The sequence below is a fragment of the Trichinella spiralis genome, assembly GCF_000181795.1.
Source record: "Trichinella spiralis strain ISS 195 chromosome Unknown Scfld2, whole genome shotgun sequence".
NCBI lineage: Eukaryota > Metazoa > Nematoda > Enoplea > Trichinellida > Trichinellidae > Trichinella > Trichinella spiralis.
Window position 1 is genome coordinate 1,930,739 of NW_003526941.1, and position 17,282 is coordinate 1,948,020.

At 34.4% G+C, this 17,282-nt stretch overlaps 5 protein-coding genes across 5 annotated transcripts; 3 read left to right on the plus strand and 2 right to left on the minus strand.

The window, feature by feature from the left end:
- Positions 1-44: 44 nt before the first annotated feature.
- Positions 45-1,742, minus strand: Tsp_02923 (conserved hypothetical protein). The gene is made up of 5 exons (XM_003379208.1): positions 1,621-1,742; positions 1,506-1,557; positions 483-1,442; positions 339-438; positions 45-268 (listed from the first exon to the last, which is right to left on the minus strand). Exons 1-5 carry the CDS (start codon positions 1,740-1,742, stop codon positions 45-47), a joined length of 1,458 nt encoding a protein of 485 aa, XP_003379256.1.
- Positions 1,743-2,922: 1,180 nt separating this feature from the next.
- On the plus strand, positions 2,923-5,810 carry Tsp_02924 (vacuolar proton pump subunit H). The gene is made up of 14 exons (XM_003379209.1): positions 2,923-3,044; positions 3,110-3,191; positions 3,327-3,426; positions 3,478-3,567; positions 3,621-3,734; positions 3,966-4,070; positions 4,126-4,223; positions 4,280-4,387; positions 4,448-4,532; positions 4,602-4,780; positions 4,855-4,980; positions 5,115-5,216; positions 5,292-5,405; positions 5,696-5,810. The coding sequence occupies exons 1-14, from the start codon at positions 2,948-2,950 to the stop codon at positions 5,808-5,810; spliced, it is 1,515 nt and encodes a 504-aa protein (XP_003379257.1). The 5' UTR covers positions 2,923-2,947.
- Positions 5,811-6,178: 368 nt separating this feature from the next.
- On the minus strand, positions 6,179-7,009 carry Tsp_02925 (60S ribosomal protein L11). The gene is made up of 4 exons (XM_003379210.1): positions 7,007-7,009; positions 6,792-6,957; positions 6,484-6,590; positions 6,179-6,433 (listed from the first exon to the last, which is right to left on the minus strand). Exons 1-4 carry the CDS (start codon positions 7,007-7,009, stop codon positions 6,179-6,181), a joined length of 531 nt encoding a protein of 176 aa, XP_003379258.1.
- A 2,503-nt stretch (positions 7,010-9,512) lies between these two features.
- On the plus strand, positions 9,513-13,545 carry Tsp_02926 (E3 ubiquitin-protein ligase RNF19A). The gene is made up of 11 exons (XM_003379211.1): positions 9,513-9,622; positions 9,822-10,125; positions 10,994-11,178; positions 11,246-11,430; positions 11,495-11,639; positions 11,721-11,883; positions 11,946-12,054; positions 12,184-12,321; positions 12,389-12,615; positions 12,669-13,005; positions 13,157-13,545. Exons 1-11 carry the CDS (start codon positions 9,513-9,515, stop codon positions 13,543-13,545), a joined length of 2,292 nt encoding a protein of 763 aa, XP_003379259.1.
- Positions 13,546-13,934: 389 nt separating this feature from the next.
- Positions 13,935-15,474, plus strand: Tsp_02927 (conserved hypothetical protein). The gene is made up of 4 exons (XM_003379212.1): positions 13,935-14,044; positions 14,381-14,465; positions 14,808-15,229; positions 15,372-15,474. Exons 1-4 carry the CDS (start codon positions 13,935-13,937, stop codon positions 15,472-15,474), a joined length of 720 nt encoding a protein of 239 aa, XP_003379260.1.
- Positions 15,475-17,282: the final 1,808 nt, after the last annotated feature.

A 17,282-nucleotide genomic window follows, 5' to 3' on the forward strand; every position in this document is an offset into this window, starting at 1 on the left:
AAATTTGAAGTCCAGCTTCTCATTATAAAAATGTACTGTGGAAGTTACACGTTATCTTCATCGGCTATATTTGTTTTTGGCAATTTTTCACTTGCATCATTCGTGCACAACATACTAGTAGAAACTTCTTCTGCATCTGGCAACGGATGGTCGAGTATGTTATCGTAAATCCCATAGCTAGCTGAGGGGCCTGCAGCATTTCCGTCACCACAGTTGTTGTTCTCTTCACCGAATTCTTGAACTTTCAGCACCAACACATTGGTACCATCTTGGAACGACATTGAATAAAACGAAAATCAGCTGCGATTTGGAAACAATAAAAGTGATGAAAGCAATACCTCGATTTTCGCTGGTTAAAATTGCAGCATTGAATTCTGACGAATCAGGCGTATTAACACGAATACACGCACGATGCTGCACATCTGATGATGAAGGAAGCTAAAATAACTGCGGTAGAGAAGAAAGAAAACAGAATGTCATACCGTCTCATAGCACTGGTCGCTAGGTTCGTTGATAGAGGAATAATAGTGAAGGCTAGAATCCGAAATTGACGAATACACATGACGATGTGCGTCCATTTCCAAACGACGACGAACAATTTCCAACGGTTCTCTGATGGACAAATATCTGTAATTTGAAGACTGATCATCCGTGCTGGCAGAGCTACCACTTCTAGTAGCTTTCACGTCCACGCTTGCACCGTTTCCATTATTATATTTATTTTGAAAAGAAGGGAACGGTGGTCCGTAATCTTCCAACTCAACTACACTCGGTTCTGAATGAGGCATTCTTCTACCACTGACGCAAACAACGCTGCCGGTGCAGATTTTCCCCTTTTCAATCACAGCGTACAGCGGTTCCGATTCGTCGGAACGTCGCCTTGCCAACTTTGCCCGGTAAAACGGTGCACACTGGTGATTGTTGTCAACGCCATGCTGTGCACTACCAAGCTTATTGATCACGGCGTATAGTTCAGACACGTCACGCTGTAAATTTGGACAAGTCTGCATCGACGTGCCTTGAAAACAGGGCAAAAACAAATTTCCACCCTTCTCGAACTTTGGATAATCATAAGCACCGTTACGGTTGATCGAAACCAGTGGCCGACTGTCATAAAAATCACCGTCATCAATATTGTCATAATAAATTTTACCATCCGCCTGCACTTGACAATACAAAGCTTCACCGTTGCGTTCATCACCAACTTCAGAAACGCCGGCATAAACTGGCGTGTCGTCTGACGTTGATTTCCACTGCGTCTTGTTGGACAAGTCAGTGTAGACTTCAGAATCGCATCCTCTATCAGAAATCGGAAATGGCGGCAATGCTCTGTTTAAGGTAAACAGTGTCGCATCGCCTGATGCTCGTTTTTTTTTCATTGTCTCATTTAAGCCGCTGCTGCACTGCACGCCGACCAGACCACCGTCATTTGCCGGGTCCGGCTAAAGAAATCCATTCATCACGAGTGGGGAAAATGTTGAAAATATAATAAAATAAAATTATACCTCTTTGCAGTCTGCCGTATCGTTTGGAATCCCATTTTTCTCTTTGTACAGTCTGTACAAGAAGAAAACACTTTGAAACAGGTAAGAAAAGTTTTAATTTTGAACGTTTGCTAACCTTTTCTGGCTACGGCCACTGCATCCCAAGCATGTCAGGGTAAATAAAATTACAATCATCACAGATGATCCGCACAGTAATGCATGGAGGTAGAGCTGATCATCAGCGGGAAATACGAGCATGTAACTTTGATTGCAGCCAGTTCTGAGCTATTTAAATAGACGCTAACTTTACCGAAGGGTACTGTAAGTTTACTGTAACAAAATAAGGTTAAAAGTAGTAGAAGTATTTAATTGGAGCTTTATAATTCGAGTTAATATTGCAAATTTTACTGGTGATATTTTTAAATTTGTTATGTAATGTTGATAAATTATTTATTAAAAATTATGAAGTGAAATTGCAAAATGAATGTTATTTCTTGTACTGCTTTCTATGGGAAAAAGCCGTGTCTGTTATATTGAAATGATTTGGGAAAGCAGTCCGACATTTTTTTTTAGTAATTTACATATATTTACGTACATTCTACATTAATTTGCATAATACGGATGCTTTCCTGGTGAATAACCGTTTATGCATTGCAGTAAAATTTATATGATTTATGTTTCAAGTGATGGGTGAAATGCATGGCCCAGTTTTAATGAATTATTTCAATAAAAATAAAGTTTTTTCACCGCATGATAACGTGATAAAATAATCTCTGTGCCTAACGAGTATGAGCAGCTACGAAGCGATTCATTATTCCAGAACAACACTGATATTTTATCAGGATATGAAAGATGAAAATCGTGGAAACAAAAGTTCTAAAATCCATCAATTCTGTAATCATATAATATATAAATGCAAAGGCAAAAACTGAAAGCGAATGTAACTGTTTTTGTCAAAGTTTGATAATATGATAATATTTATCATTGAAAGCAAACATTATTGCGCATGTCACATTTGCATCCGGTATAATAAAACTAGCCTGTGCATTATTTCGGTCAATGAGCACGGTTATAAACATGTGCGGCATTTAGAGCACACGTAAATGCTTTTATGAAGAAACACCCCACGATTCATCAAAATGCCAATGTATGCATATTATGCCGAACGAAAAACGGGGATAAATTAAGCCTGGCATTTGACTATTGAAAGGAGATAAACAGAGTGAAAAGTTCTTCAAAAATACAGTCTGTTCAAAGTACCCAAGTTAGTTTTTTTATTATTAATTATAATAAATATGATGTTCAAATATTAAGCTATAATTTTTGTGTAAAGTATGGCTGAAAAGAATTTTGTTATTAGCCTTCTCCATAATATTTATTGAACTTGTGAATCGTTTGAATACAGTAGGCTGTCTGTCAGTAACTGCATCCGATCAGTCGGCAACATTGATAAGTTATTCGACATGAATGAATTGAATGGTAAAGGAAATGCTGAGAAAGCATCACTTCCGTTGGATAATGTTCAAGCGATCCAGGAAGAGATGGATCGTCATGCCGTTGGTTATTGCGCAATTATTACTTGTGTTATGGAAAAAACATTTTGTAAAAATTTCTTTTTCTCGTAGATATGATTATGGCAACAAGTAAACTTTATATGGAATCGTTGGAAGTGAAAACTTGTCGACCGAACTGGCGTAGCTATTTGCAGTATGTTAATTTTTGTAGTATATACATATATGATTCTTGTGTGTGCATGATGCAATTTGCATGGACTGTTCAGTTGTGTTGAATTATGAATATTGGGTGAATGGCTATTAATGGGAATTTTTCACTTTTTTTCAGAAGCAGTATGATTACACAAGAAGATTTTAACTTCATTACAGCATATGAAACAGTAAAGGGTGAAGAGAAAAGGGCATTTTTAGAAAACAACAAACTTCAGGTTGTAAGGAAATTGTTAATTATGGTTTTAGAGACATTTTGTCGGTTTTAGTGTGCCCGCACGTTTGTTAGTCTGATGTCCAACATATCTAAAGATCAAACGGTCCGATGTGTTCTAACAATGATTGATGATATGATTCAAGTGAAATTTTTTTCACGTTTGTTTTCAGGTTAAATGTGCAATTTGTTTAATAGGAAGACCGTAGTCGAGTGGAAATGTTCATCAGTTATGCTCGAAAGGAAAAACAGTCGGTATGGACACCATTTTTGGCTCTTTTAACAAGAGCTGATGGCTTTGTTATTAACCAAGTATGTTTATCTTTCGCAATTTCAAAATTGCAATTCATTTTTACTTTTGCAATTTAATGCAAGTAAATATTGATTTGCTTATCTTATGATCATTGATTGTTGCAGATTTTCGAAGAATATTCCGAAAATCAATATTTCAATATCAGTCTTGATATTTAATTTTGATTTGTCACGCTTGTTTGTTTCAATAACCAATTCGGTTATGGCTGTTGTGCATTGATAATTATTTAGGTTAGTTTAATTATTACTAAAATGGCTTGCTGCGGTGTAGATCTCATGGATGGGGCAGATTTAACTTACTTTCTTACGTGGTTGAAAGATCGTCTTCGTACTCCTGTGAGTATATATAGCTTTGTGGAATTAAAAAAAGTAATGTAAAATTTTCATTCAGGGAAATGAGTATATTCATACCACAGCTAGATGTTTACAAATGTTGCTTCGAATTGAAGAGTACCGGTTTGCTTTTGTCAACATAGATGGCATTTCAACGTAAATGCTTGTATGATTGATTTACTATTGATTGAACAAAATAGCTCATTTTTTAGTATTCTTTCCACTTTGGCTGGTCGAGCGAATTTTCAGCTACAGTACCAACTTATTTTTTGCATTTGGTGTTTAACTTTCAGTCCTGATATTGCTGAAAAAATGCATAGGTACACTCATATGAGGTGATGTTGAAACGAGTTTACATATAGCAGCAGCATAATTTTTAGGCTTGGTGTAATTTCTACGATAGCAGAAGTTGTTTCAGAAACATCAAAAGAGAAAGTAATACGAATAGCGTTGGCAACTCTTCGAGTAAAATTATTTTCTCCAATTACGGTATTTTGATTATTAAGGGGAAAATTTTTGTTTTACCGCTTGTAGAACTTGCTCGAAAAACCGGAAGATGCAAGCATTGCCCGTGAAAATGCTATACAAATGGTGCAGTGCAAAATTACCAAGACATTAGATTTACTCATGAGCAAAACTGTTGATGATCAAGAGTTTACTGAAGACATGGAATTTTTGGCTGATAGGTTACAAAGCAGCGTGCAAGATTTGAGGTGAATTTTATTTTATTTACAACACTCTTGATGTCAGTATTTTTTATTACTCTATTTATTTATTTTCACTGCAGCTCATTTGATGAATATCTGACTGAAGTGAAGTCGGGCCGTTTGCAATGGAGCCCTGTTCACAAATCGGAAAAATTTTGGAAAGAAAATACTCAGCGCTTTAATGAGAAAAATTTTGAAGTACTTAAGTAAGTACAAAAATGATTCAAATTATGATTAAACGTAATTTTTTAAAATCATTTTTATTATGTCATAGTGTTCTGAAAAATATTTCTCAATTTAAAATGCCGGATCAAGTGATTGAAATGCAATACCATTTCAGGATATTAATTAAAGTACTTGAAGTGGGTAATGACCCGTTGATTTTGTGTGTTGCTGCGCATGATCTTGGAGAATATGTTCGACATTATCCGAGGGGAAAAACGTAAATAATAATAATAAATATGGCGTAAAAATTGCTCTTATTTATAAAGAACAGTAAGCATTTTTTTTGTTACAGCGTTATTGAGCAGTTAAATGGAAAGACAATGGTAATGCGCTTGCTCACTCATGAAGATCCAAACGTTCGTTATCACGCACTTTTGTCTGTACAGAAAATTATGGTTCACAATTGGTAAGAATTCACTTTTTCTTGGCCAGCTTGGATATTCTTTTAATAACCGTACTATTAGTGACACTGAGTGAGCAAAATTAGACAGTGATGATTAATGCCGCATGGTAAGCAGTTCTGAAAAGATATAGTAGTGCACATTGATTATATATCAGTTTTGTCGCAGCGCTTTCAGTCGCTTTCTAATTTTGCTCACGACAGTTTCAGCTAATAGTTGGTTTCAGAATATGTCTATTTGAGAAAATGAAATTTTAAATTTTTTCTTGTTATTTTATTGCATATTAATTCTAAAGGGAATACTTGGGCAAGCAGTTGGAAAAAGAAAATCAAGAAAACAAGCAAAAATTAACTGCCCCAAACAGATCGAAACCGCTCGAAGCAAACACGGCAACTGAAACCAAAATGTGAAAGTGAAGAAAAATTTTTTTCTGCTCCTTGGAGATGTGATTTCTTTTACTTGATTATGCGTGAATGAATAAGCTGCAATGTAAGGATTAATCAGAAATGAAGATCTCATTGTTTTTGAGAAATTTTAGAATTCAGCAAAACATCCTGCTAATGTATTCCATTCTGTTCGCGAAAACTACGATAATTGTGTAATTTAAATGCAAATTAAAAATCAGTTGCTCTACTCAGTACTGAATTCCATTTATTTTTATTCAATTTCATTTCACTATTCTAAGTTACTGTTGTTTGATTCATTTCTTCTTGCTCGGCAGAACGATACCATCAAACTAAAGAAGGAATTTTTCAAGTGAATATAAAGCTTGATAAAATTATTGTCGTACCCGTTGTTGGAACCACTTAATCGATTCTGCTTTGGTAATACGATGCTTGGCGCCAATTTTGCTTTTGCAACGGCGTCGTTCTGAAATGCAGAATCCGGGTCTTCCGAGAACAACATAAAAGTCCATTCCATAAATGCCAATTGCCGGGTCATACTTAATACCAAGATCAATATGTTCTTGAATACCGAAACCAAAATTTCCACATTCACTAAAACAGTCTGCGCGCAGTTCATATTCTTTAACCTAAAAAACAGAAACATTAAAATCCTTCTTCAAGTTAAAACAACACATACCTTCAATCCTTTTTCTAAAATTTCTTCTGCTTTCGGTCCTCTAACCGTGCAATGAACAGCAATTTTTTCGTTACGCCTTATTCCAAATGAACGAACGGTGTAACGAGCTAAATGTATAAATATGCATTTAGCTATATTTTACAAGTGAAGAATAATGAACGTTAAAATAGTCGCGTTTAATTTAAGAACTCTACATTGTGTATGTAACTATGCATTACACAAACTATAAATATACGTTGATAATTATACAAACCAGTGACTGATTTTTAAATATTGCATATTAAAACCAAAAATTTCATTATCCTTACCTTTAGAAAATATGGGCGTCTGTCCAGTTAAAGTTTCTAAAACTTTGGCGGCTCTTGTTAAACGATCGCCAGATTCACCAACACAAATGTTTAAGCACAGTTTGCGAATGCGAAGATTTCGCATAGGATTGTTAGCTTTAGATTTCTTTTCTTTCTTCTTTTCTACCTGAAATGAAAATTTATGCACAAAATCAACAAGTACAACATTTCCTTACCATTTTCTATAATGTATGACTGCACAACAGTAATCTCCAACAAATCTTAAACTACAGTAATATTTGAACCTGATTGCTAATTTTATTTGAGAAATTGAATTACATTCTCTGATTATTAAAGTATGCATCTCTAAACTATTAAAATTAAAACTAAAAATTTTTAATTGAAATTAATTTTTTTGAGTGTTTCTGAAGTAAATAAACGCCCACCAAAATGATAGTTCAGATACGCTTATGCAAGAAATTAAATAGTAGTTTAACATTATTTTTAGTAATTCTTTAAAATTCTAATGTTATATAATTTTTCTGTTAATAATCAAAAACTCAGATGGATAAATATTTCATTTCTGAGTCAATGACATTTCATATAAACAGAGCAGCAATTTAATCATTACTTGTGGTGTTTCGAAATTATATTTTAATTTAATGTGGTATTTCAGGAAATGCTTTTAATAATGATTACATAAATAATACCTTTATAGTTTATGTGGAATGCTTACAGTAAGCTTCTGCGTTACAGTTGTTTTCATTCATTGTGCAGCTTACAGCGTAGCATTTGAAATGAAAAAGGCATGATATTTTATTTATTAAAATTTTCACTTGAAATTTTAATGATGAAAGTCTCTTCCGGATAATGAATATTTGAATGATTCAGTTTTTTCTGAAACAGATAGACATTTTTAAGTAATTTTCGATGTTTAGACTTTTTTGATAATTATATTTTAGATAATTTATTTGGAAATCTAAAGGTGTTCATTTTCCTTTATTCTGAAGCGTGTTGGACAGACGAGAAGCGGTGAAATAGTTAATTTTTCAGGTTTGTCAGCTTGCAAAAAGTAACAACTAATTTTCATATTTTTAATGCTCGCATGAGTGAAGTTTCCGTTTTGAATGGTGATATGTATAAATCTATTGTTTTTAGAGAAAAATACATATTTTCCATTGAATGATATTGAATGTACAGCGTAATTTGGAGCGATGACTGTCTTCTACAGAATGGAAAAAGCTGTGGCATTGTAGATTGTTTTTTTTTGCTGATAATATTCTGTCAAACATGCATTTAAAATATGAAAATAAGTATTTAAAGCAGTTATTTTTTTCAGAAACAGCTAATTAATCTGACTGTTTAATGAAACTGTGGGAATAATTTTGTTTGACTGATTTTGGGTAAAAATCAGAACTGAATATATATAATGCAATATTTTTACTTTAAAAATTTTGCTTATGATAATCTTAGTATTGTAAATATTTCTTTATGGTTCAAATTTATTAATACTAGTGCTAATAAGGAAAATTAATGAAATAGTAAGTTTCTATAATGAAAAAAAGCAAAGCCACATGCACGTTGTCCAGTGACGTATTTGCAAATACATGCTTTTTACATAAGCCATATCTATTTGTTGCCATATGTGTTTATTTGCAGTCGCAGTTGCTTTTTTTTGTTTAATCATGAAGAAGATTTTGTCATAAGAGTGAATGTAATGAAATTCTTAATACATTGGATATTAATGTTGCCAGTAAGCTGTTACTAATAATTCATTATTAATGGCAATAATTTATGTTATAAATTTTACTTCATAATGTAGCAAGTAATGCAGATTACAGCTAATGATATTTTGATGATTGGGAATCATGTATTGTATGATAATGTTTGTATATCTTATGAACTACATTAATTTTAAATTGCTCTCTCGGTTTGTATTTAAGCAATTAAGAAATTATTAATACGATCGTTCATGTTTTCAGACAATATTGGTGAGGTGTATTTATTATTTTACAGATACGTCCAAATTTAAGCTTTTTTAATTTGTGACGTTAGTTACTGAAAAGCTGTTTAGGTGAATTATTACCTATTTTACTTTAAGTTTCATAAATTGTAGAAAAACAGTTATTGCTGGAATGTTTTTATAGCTTGAATAATAATGAATGCAGTTTTTAGAAAAATAAATGCCGTAAGAGTAGCTCACATTGCACCTTGTGAAGGTGAAATACGTCATGTTTTTACTTAGTTTCATCATTTACGTAATTGAAACAGAAATTCAAAAAGCTCAAAATAAAGGAAAATTTGCTAATTATCTAAGCTATCAAGTTCATTTAAATATTGAACTTAATAATTTTAATTTTACTTGATTATCACAATGTTTTTTTCTTACTGTGCTTCAAATCTAGATCCTGGTTTATTAATTGCAGGTTTTGTCTTGTGGTAACGTTGTTTTACAAGTTCTTTTTTGTTAAATTTAGTTTCAAATCGTTCACAAGTCACTTTTTGTCCATTAATTTTTCTTCTTCAGAAAATTTTGAACGATTCATTTTACAGTTTCCGTTTTTAGTTCCATTTAATGTTAATTCAATTTTAGAATTGTTTTGGAAAACTTGTTGCTCATGCTCATTTTCCAATGATATTGTTTATTTGGTTATAATTTGAGCGTGTTGTTTTTTTAAATATAATTTATATTTTTTGAAAACCATCGCAGAATTTTAGTTGCGTGAATGGTTCTGTTAGCTGATGCATGAACGCTTAGTGAACGATGACAAAAAAGGTGACATGTCTACGCAATCCGCTGCGCGGAAGTCGGCGCTTTTCCGCTTTGGACGTAGAGCAAAGCGGAAATCGAAGTATGTTATTCTTTGTTTTGTTTTATTATGTTTCCTTTCTTGTTTGAAGCTCATCTCTTTAAATTCTGAAATTCTGTTTTGTTTAAACTAAGTTTTGTTTAAAGCTGTTTAAAAAAGGGTAACTTCCTTCAATTATTGTAATTAAAGTTTTCTATATATTTATTAATTTCAAAAAATTCTGATCAAAAGTAATTTGTAGGAAAGCAATGGCGGTGGACATTTCAAAGGAGCGAAATTTTGCGGCGGACATGGTCGAAGGCGTGGGCCACTCAAGTGCCGACTGTGGTTCGTCTTCCGTTCATGGTCAGTCGGTTTTTCCGATGCAACCAACGCCCGACTCGTTCTGCAATGACCAACAAGCATCTGCTTTGCCGTCAGTTAGCAAAGGTGCAACCAAAGAATGTCCGGTGTGTGTCACGCGGCAACCGATTGAGCAGTTTCCTCGTTTGATTTGCTGCAATCATCGAGCTTGTCTGAGTTGCTTGATTGAAGTACGTCATGCAGTATTTAAATATAAAGTTGAATACTTTAGCTGCACGAGTGTTTATGTGTTATATTAGTTGATAATTTGTTAAAATTCAGCGACTCATTTTACTAAGTGACCAACGTATTCAAATTAATCATCATAATCTGTGCCGATGCTGTGACAGATTTAGTTTTCATATTTTGTTTTAAAATAATTAATTTTGCTTCCCTTTGAAGAAAACCAATTTTCTTCGATATTGTTTACCTTCTTGTATATATTGGGAAAGCGCAGTATTTAATCAACCATTCTGCTTGTTGGAAATGTGAATAATTGATTTGTTTACTCTTACATTTTTATTTTTAAATTGTCGTTTCGCTTTAATTATGTATGTTGTCCCACTGTTAGACGCTTCAATGATGAAATATTACTATTTTAATTTCATTTTTAATCACTAATTTCATTTCATTTAATTCATAATATTATTTTTGTCTTATAGAGTGGAATGTTCAGTGTGGTGAAATTAAGTTTTCTTTAAAAAAATTTAAACTGAAGTGATTTGTGGTTTTTAAAAAGTAATTAGGGTCTGCATCTTGTTGAACGTGATGGTGGTATTTTCCAATTATTTATTTGAGCTTTAGGTAAAACTTTAATTTAAAAGGAAGATGATAAAATACTAATTATACTTAATTTTGTATTCATTGTGATTGATTAGTAATTATTTTCAATCAAACAGTTTATCTATAATTACTTATGATTTCAGGGTTGTTTATAATTTTTTTGTTTATCAAATAATAGGAGGAAACTGCGATAAGCTGTGAGACTTCTTACTTTCACAGCTTTGAGCAGCATCTTGAAAATGACTTTTCTGGTCAGTAATTTATTATTTTTTTTAATAGTACTTACAGCTTCAAATTTTGGAAAGTCGCGTCAATCTAACTTGCTATGAATGCAACGAAATGCTACATCCGGATGATGTGTACAGTATATTGAAAGATAAGCCACACTTAATTGAAAAATATGAAGAATTTTCGGTGCGTCGTGTGTTGATGAGTGATCCGGACACGCGTTGGTGTCCTGCGCCAGATTGTAGGTAATGATTTTAATGGTATAAGATTGTTATTATTTTTTGATTGTGAAGTTCTTTTTTTTTCTTACAGTTATGCCGTGATTGCCTCAGGGTGTGCTGCTTGTCCAGAAATTAAATGTGAAAGGATCGGATGCGGTGCGTCATTTTGTTACCATTGCAAAATGATTTGGCATTCGAATCAAACGTGCGATGAAGCAAAGGCTTCTAGGCGTTCAGTGGCCGACTCGCCCATGCAAATTGATGTGAACGTTAAACGTAAGTTGAAAGCATTGTTAATTGTAATTGTTTAACTGTGTTGATTTTGTTTTGGTATTTTTAGCCGGCGATTTGAAAGCTTGTCCCCGGTGTAAAACATACATAGTAAAAATGAATGACGGTTCGTGCAATCATATGATCTGCGCGTTATGCGGTGTTGAATTTTGCTGGCTTTGTTTGAAAGAGATATCCGACTTGCACTATCTCAGGTAATCATCGTCTGATAAGCTGCAAAAGCAGAAGAGAACAATTTATTAATTATTTGAGTGAGTGATTGTTTTACTTTTTAGTCCATCAGGTTGTACATTTTGGGGCAAGAAACCGTGGTCGCGTAAGAAGAAATTAATTTGGCAAGTGAGCATGCTTGTGGGAGCGCCAGTTGGTATCGCTTTAGTGGCCGGTCTCGCTGTGCCTGCGATTATTTTTGGTTTTCCAGTGTGGATTGGTCGAAAGGTGATTGGATGTAGCGTAATTTTGCAAGCATCTATTAATGTATTTTGTATTTGGATTTTTAGATTCATCAGCGCTTAAAATACAGTACGAAATTCAAGCGCATTTTCGCCATTTTAGGAGGCGTTGCCGGTGGTGTAGTATTGAGCCCTGTGCTGGCTTCGTTAGCCATCAGTATGTGTGCTGTTTATCGTGTCGTTGTAGGGAAATTTTGATGAATGGTGCAAAATTTAAAAAGAAAATTTAATGATCTATCACATTTTTTATTTCGGAAAAAAAGCTGAAACGGTGCAATTGTTTCAGGTGTCGGTGTGCCAATTTTGTTGGCTTATGTATACGGTGTTGTACTGGTATCGCTGTGCCGAAATGGTTATTGCGGTGTGAATTCAAGCAACAGCGGCGTTCGTTTGGACAGTGACGAAACTGTTGTCTCGTCGGCAGGTAAAACAAACTGCTAGAGTTTTTTCTTTTTGTCTAATTCTGGTAAATAGCATTTTCTTCACTTCAGTGCGCAACGAGCTGATGCAAGAAAGGGCGTTCTTATTGCGTGAAGTGGATCGTCAGGATTCGGAAAATTTCATCACCTCTGTCAGCAGCGATGCCAGTGGTCAAAATAGCATTCAGATTCAGGTGGACGTTTGTGACTCTACGGTACCGGCGGCTGAAAGGCATTCTCGTTTCAATGTCGAAGCTTTGAGTACGAAAACATTTGAAACCGCTTGTTTCGACGACAAGGTTTGAAATTTTGCATATCCTCTCACAGCTTTGCTTTGAACGATTTTTTGCAGAGCATTCGCACATACGACAGTTTTGCCGACACATGCAACGTTTCTTTGCAAGAAGGTGGCAGTTTGAAAGGTTTGCACGGTTCGTTGGGATTTCCTTGCGTGGATGAAGAAGCCAAGAGTACGGCGAATTCTGCTGCCGCGGTGCAGCGGTTTCAAGATTCTACTACTTTGAACTGTGATTGTACAGACGTCAACTCTTCTACAATTAATGGCAACACTGCTGTGGAGCCGTCTTCCTGCCGTGGTTTGGATTCGTTGGTTTTGGCGTTTGCTGACGAGCAGTCTGCAAGCAGTGGCAACCAATCGCCATCTGAAAAAATTGAAGAATTGGACAATGGTATGTAAATAAATAAATAAATATATATACATGTGTGTGTGTGTGTGTGTGTATTGTTGTTCTTTCTTTTTTGATTTGTAATCTGCGACACAATGTGGAAAATTATTTTGAATATTACACGACCATTTTTCATCTTTTTTTTTCAATGCAGAATCGTCGCGTATTTTGCTTTGCTGTCAGAGTGATGAATCACATTCAGAGTTGTCTTGCAAGCATCGGTTGAGGAACAGTTCAGCGGAAGGTGAAGGTGAATTTTTGCTTCTGCCGTCGGATGCTGTTTTGTGGAAAAGTGGCAAGCCGCTATTGAGCGAGATGAAAATGTCGAAAAGTTCCTCGACCTTGTCGCAGCGTCCAAGCGCCGCGTCGACCGTGCTCAACAGCATTCTGGAAATGGCCTCGGATTCAACGGCCGCTTTGGATCGGACAGCTCGCGGCTTGTTCACCTCCGTCGACAGAAGCATGGGCGCTGGTCGGCGACGGTTCAGTATGCTTTTTCGCAAAGAGAAAAACGCAACGGATCCGATGCCAACGATTTTGTAAATAAAACAGATTGTTCCTTCCAAATTTGTGCATGCTGTTTTCAGAAGAAGTCAATGTCGAATTTTGCATCATCTTCCTTATTTTAGACCTGATTTTCTCGACCACGAGGACATTTCTCGTTCTATGCCGAACATGAACAGCAGCAGCTGCCAGCTGAGAAGCCAACTATACGACGACCAAGCACAGAGGGGAGATTTTTAGTGCGTTTCTTCCTCGGTTTGTCAGTGTAACAACAATTGCGTTTTGTCTGCTGCATGATTCAGCTCAAAAATGGGTCCTGGAAACTATCCTACTTTTTCTCTTCAACATTTTTTCAACAAATATTTTATTTTATTTTATTCCATTGCCACAACACAAGTCGGTCGGTTGCACGTTTGTACTTTTATATGATGGGTTTTGCTGAAAACCAAACTTTTCTCTGCCGGGCAGTATTTTATAGACGAATTTTTTTATTTAAACCACGCCTTTCGTCACCTCAACAGTTGTTGGATTGTTGTCCGTAACACTCCTTCCTTCTTTTCAACATTATCGTCGTGTATTTTTTAAAACGAGATGATTTTTCATACGTGCATTTTTGTTTTTCTTTTGCATTTTACATTTTCTCAGTGTCAATTTGTGCTGATTTGAACATTTTTTTGCAAATGCGATCATGAAAAAAATGTTTTAAAGTAAAACCCCTTTTTTAATTTGTCGACTATTTACTTGCCAGCTTTCTCTGTTTCACATGAGCTGACGTATATTTTGTAATTGCATTGAATATTTGATTACATTTCTTTTCATTAATAATACGGACAGTATGCTTTTTGTTTTTTAATTCTTTTGTCTTTTGTTTTAGATATTATTCTTGTGACAAATCGGTGGTGGAGGAAATTTCTGATATGCGTATGCATCAGCTTTGCAGACTTTTTCAAAACACGAAGGTAATTTCTGATATAGCTATTTATTCATAAGTGTATATATATATTTGAGTACACCAGTTTGCGTTTCTGGGCTCTCGTGCAGTAGTGATGTGTCATCATTATAAGGGACGTAGTAATCTAATGAATTTGTGGTAAAATAATGAATTTTGAATAATTTTATTTCTTCAACCTATCATTTGATTTTTTAATTTGCTGAATTTAAGCATCAAAATAAATGTATTTGGTTTAATTTTCTTATCATTTCAGCGTTTTAACTCGCTTACAATCGACATTGACATTTGTTCGATTTGATTAAATTTGCAGTCTGTGACGTTGAAGGATCATAGTTTAAGCTTTTTTCAGGCAGTTATGAATTTGCTATCTTATCGTAGAACATTTTTTCACGATGATGGGCCATCACAGTTTCCGCTTTGCAGCGATGCTTCAATGTTTGATGACGTGAATATTGAAATGCCTTCCACGGAAGAGGGGGAGCTCAGCGAAGACTTGGTTAATCTGCTTGAAAAGCAGTCTCATGTTCGCCTGAATGACAAAACTGCTGTAAATAATTTCAGAAATGCAATAAAGTATGCCCAGAAAACGAAGCACATCGATACTAATAATATTCAGCCAATGCAAGCGCTATTCGCAGGGATGCACTTACATCTGCGAAATGACGACAAGGAGAATTTTCTTGGTTGCCGCAACGAGGAAACGCTGCTTAATGCCAGCAAAACTTCACATGGATATTTCATTTCACCACTGGCTAATATGACATCTGAAAAGTAGGTAATCTGCTGACAACAGCTTTGCAAATAACAAAAACACCTTCTAATTGTAGCTTAATGAGCAACTAATTTTTGATTGGAAAAATAAAAAATTCTTTTAAAGATTTTGAAATATTACCACTAAAATAATTTGTTGTAGCTTATGTATTTCTTACGTGTTCTCAACGGTAATGCTTATTACTAGAACTGTAATATCATTAACAAGCATATGTTTGCGGATCCTCTTTGCTACCGATTTCTAATTTAAATTTGTAAATTAGTTTTTTCCAAGAACTCTTTCATTAGTTAATTCTATTAGTTTATTTCTGTAGTCTTTCATTTTATATTACATTATTACTGAATGTTATATGATCTATATGAAAATTCACGTGCAACTTAATTTGCCAGAAAATTGCAAATCTTCATTTCAAGCAAAAATTACAAAACAATTTGGCGTGTAATTTTTACATACAGAATTTTGTTACTGTTATTCAATCTCATGAATTACTAATTATTCACTGTGCAATATCTTCCTAAATTGTGCAGGGGATAACAAAAGAAATAACAACTGGAGGCATTATTATTCAATGTGAAACATTCGAAATCCATCCATTCTTGCACGACATGATTGTACATAACATTATCAACTACTAATGAAGTTCAGTTGAGCAACACATGTTTAACAAAAGGCGGCTATTCAAATCGCAGCAACATTACTAACAATTGCAACAACTTTAGTGCAACTTTGCAAATTTAGTAAAACTATAAAGCAACGAAAGTACAAAATCAGTTGGAATAATAAGGATCAAAGCATCACACTTTTCTACAAATAGCAACTGATCTCCATTCTATACAAAGGTATGAATATTGCACAAAAAATGAACTTCATTAATTGCAAAAGTTTAATGCTCTACGCATGTTATTAACCACTTAAAGAGTAAAAATGAAGTGACCTAACCAAAGGGAACGTCATACTCCATTTCATTGAACTACAATTACAAAACGTCATCTAGATTAGCAGGCAAAAGCGGCATCTAATCTCCTCGACAGTATTATCGTCATTTAAGAGGTAAGTTGTTCTATTAATTGTTTCCACGTTTAGTGCGCGAAATAATTTCAAACTCAACGTTACGTGCTCATTGATAGATCCCAAGGTTCAACATAAACCTACAGATCAGTTTCATTGAATACACAATTTGTCATTTATCTGCACTGAATTCACCGTGATACAAATGATAAGAGTATACACTCTACTCTGCATGGTAGGAGTTTTGGTAAAATCTTAGTTTAGAAGATGCAATTATAGAAAGAAAAATATAATGCAGCAACAAATGTGAATTTCAAAAAACTTCATTTTCAATACACCTAAATTGCAGAGTCGTTATCACTGAATGAAAAGCAAACAGAACGTGCAAAGTTCAAAGCTCCTGTATTACAAAAAGAAAAATCAGGTACAGTATGAAAGAATAGCACATTTCTAAAATGAATATAACAGGAAAAAATTAGGATTAACAATAAACAGGAATGAAACAGATCCACATTCATAATTATCAACAAATTCCATTTTCTTTCAACTTCCATCAACAACATAACAATCTAAATTAGAATCACGTTAATCGCAAATATCATAATCAGTATGCTTTCATGCAACGGGCAAGTAGCTTCGGAGTGATTCTGTAAATTTTTCTCAACCGTTGAAATTATTTTCGCCACAATTTAAAATTTAAAATTGAAACAATTCTAAAAAAGCAAGATTTTGCGTTCTTAGAAAGTAGCATTTTGTCGCAAATTTCGCTTTTTTTCTTATGTATTGCTAAATTATGATAAATTAAAGGGTTTCGGAAAGTTCCACGGCAAACAAACGCGTAAATGGTGAATAAATTGCCTCTGAAGTTTCCATGTGCCGATCTTAATACACAGGAAAGCCGCCATACTGGAACTCCCTTGAAAATGAAACAAGGGTGGTTGAATTTTTGTATACGAGACCTTTCCGCCATTATAATGAGATATTCATTCACATTTTTGCACTCTGGTACGATATTGTCGTTGTTTTGGGGCAACTTTGATTTTC

What these genes read in the sequence shown, in the direction of transcription:
- Tsp_02923 (XM_003379208.1), bottom strand. Translation starts at nt 1,742, where the DNA reads ATGCTCGTATTTCCCGCTGATGATCAGCTCTACCTCCATGCATTACTG. An exon ending in GCGACCAGTGCTATGAGACG is followed by an intron (nt 439 to 482) that starts GTATGACATTCT and finishes CAGTTATTTTAG; the next exon opens with CTTCCTTCATCATCAGATGT. An exon ending in TTTAACCAGCGAAAATCGAG is followed by an intron (nt 269 to 338) that starts GTATTGCTTTCA and finishes TGTCGTTCCAAG; the next exon opens with ATGGTACCAATGTGTTGGTG.
- Tsp_02924 (XM_003379209.1), top strand. Translation starts at nt 2,948, where the DNA reads ATGAATGAATTGAATGGTAAAGGAAATGCTGAGAAAGCATCACTTCCG. An exon ending in AAGATCGTCTTCGTACTCCT is followed by an intron (nt 4,071 to 4,125) that starts GTGAGTATATAT and finishes ATTTTCATTCAG; the next exon opens with GGAAATGAGTATATTCATAC. An exon ending in AAAATTATGGTTCACAATTG is followed by an intron (nt 5,406 to 5,695) that starts GTAAGAATTCAC and finishes TTAATTCTAAAG; the next exon opens with GGAATACTTGGGCAAGCAGT.
- Tsp_02925 (XM_003379210.1), bottom strand. An exon ending in GACGCCCATATTTTCTAAAG is followed by an intron (nt 6,591 to 6,791) that starts GTAAGGATAATG and finishes TTATACATTTAG; the next exon opens with CTCGTTACACCGTTCGTTCA. An exon ending in TTTTAGAAAAAGGATTGAAG is followed by an intron (nt 6,434 to 6,483) that starts GTATGTGTTGTT and finishes TCTGTTTTTTAG; the next exon opens with GTTAAAGAATATGAACTGCG.
- Tsp_02926 (XM_003379211.1), top strand. Translation starts at nt 9,513, where the DNA reads ATGCATGAACGCTTAGTGAACGATGACAAAAAAGGTGACATGTCTACG. An exon ending in AGAGCAAAGCGGAAATCGAA is followed by an intron (nt 9,623 to 9,821) that starts GTATGTTATTCT and finishes AGTAATTTGTAG; the next exon opens with GAAAGCAATGGCGGTGGACA. An exon ending in TGTCCTGCGCCAGATTGTAG is followed by an intron (nt 11,179 to 11,245) that starts GTAATGATTTTA and finishes TTTTTCTTACAG; the next exon opens with TTATGCCGTGATTGCCTCAG.
- Tsp_02927 (XM_003379212.1), top strand. Translation starts at nt 13,935, where the DNA reads ATGGGTTTTGCTGAAAACCAAACTTTTCTCTGCCGGGCAGTATTTTAT. An exon ending in CAGTTGTTGGATTGTTGTCC is followed by an intron (nt 14,045 to 14,380) that starts GTAACACTCCTT and finishes CTTTTGTTTTAG; the next exon opens with ATATTATTCTTGTGACAAAT. An exon ending in GCTAATATGACATCTGAAAA is followed by an intron (nt 15,230 to 15,371) that starts GTAGGTAATCTG and finishes AATTTGTTGTAG; the next exon opens with CTTATGTATTTCTTACGTGT.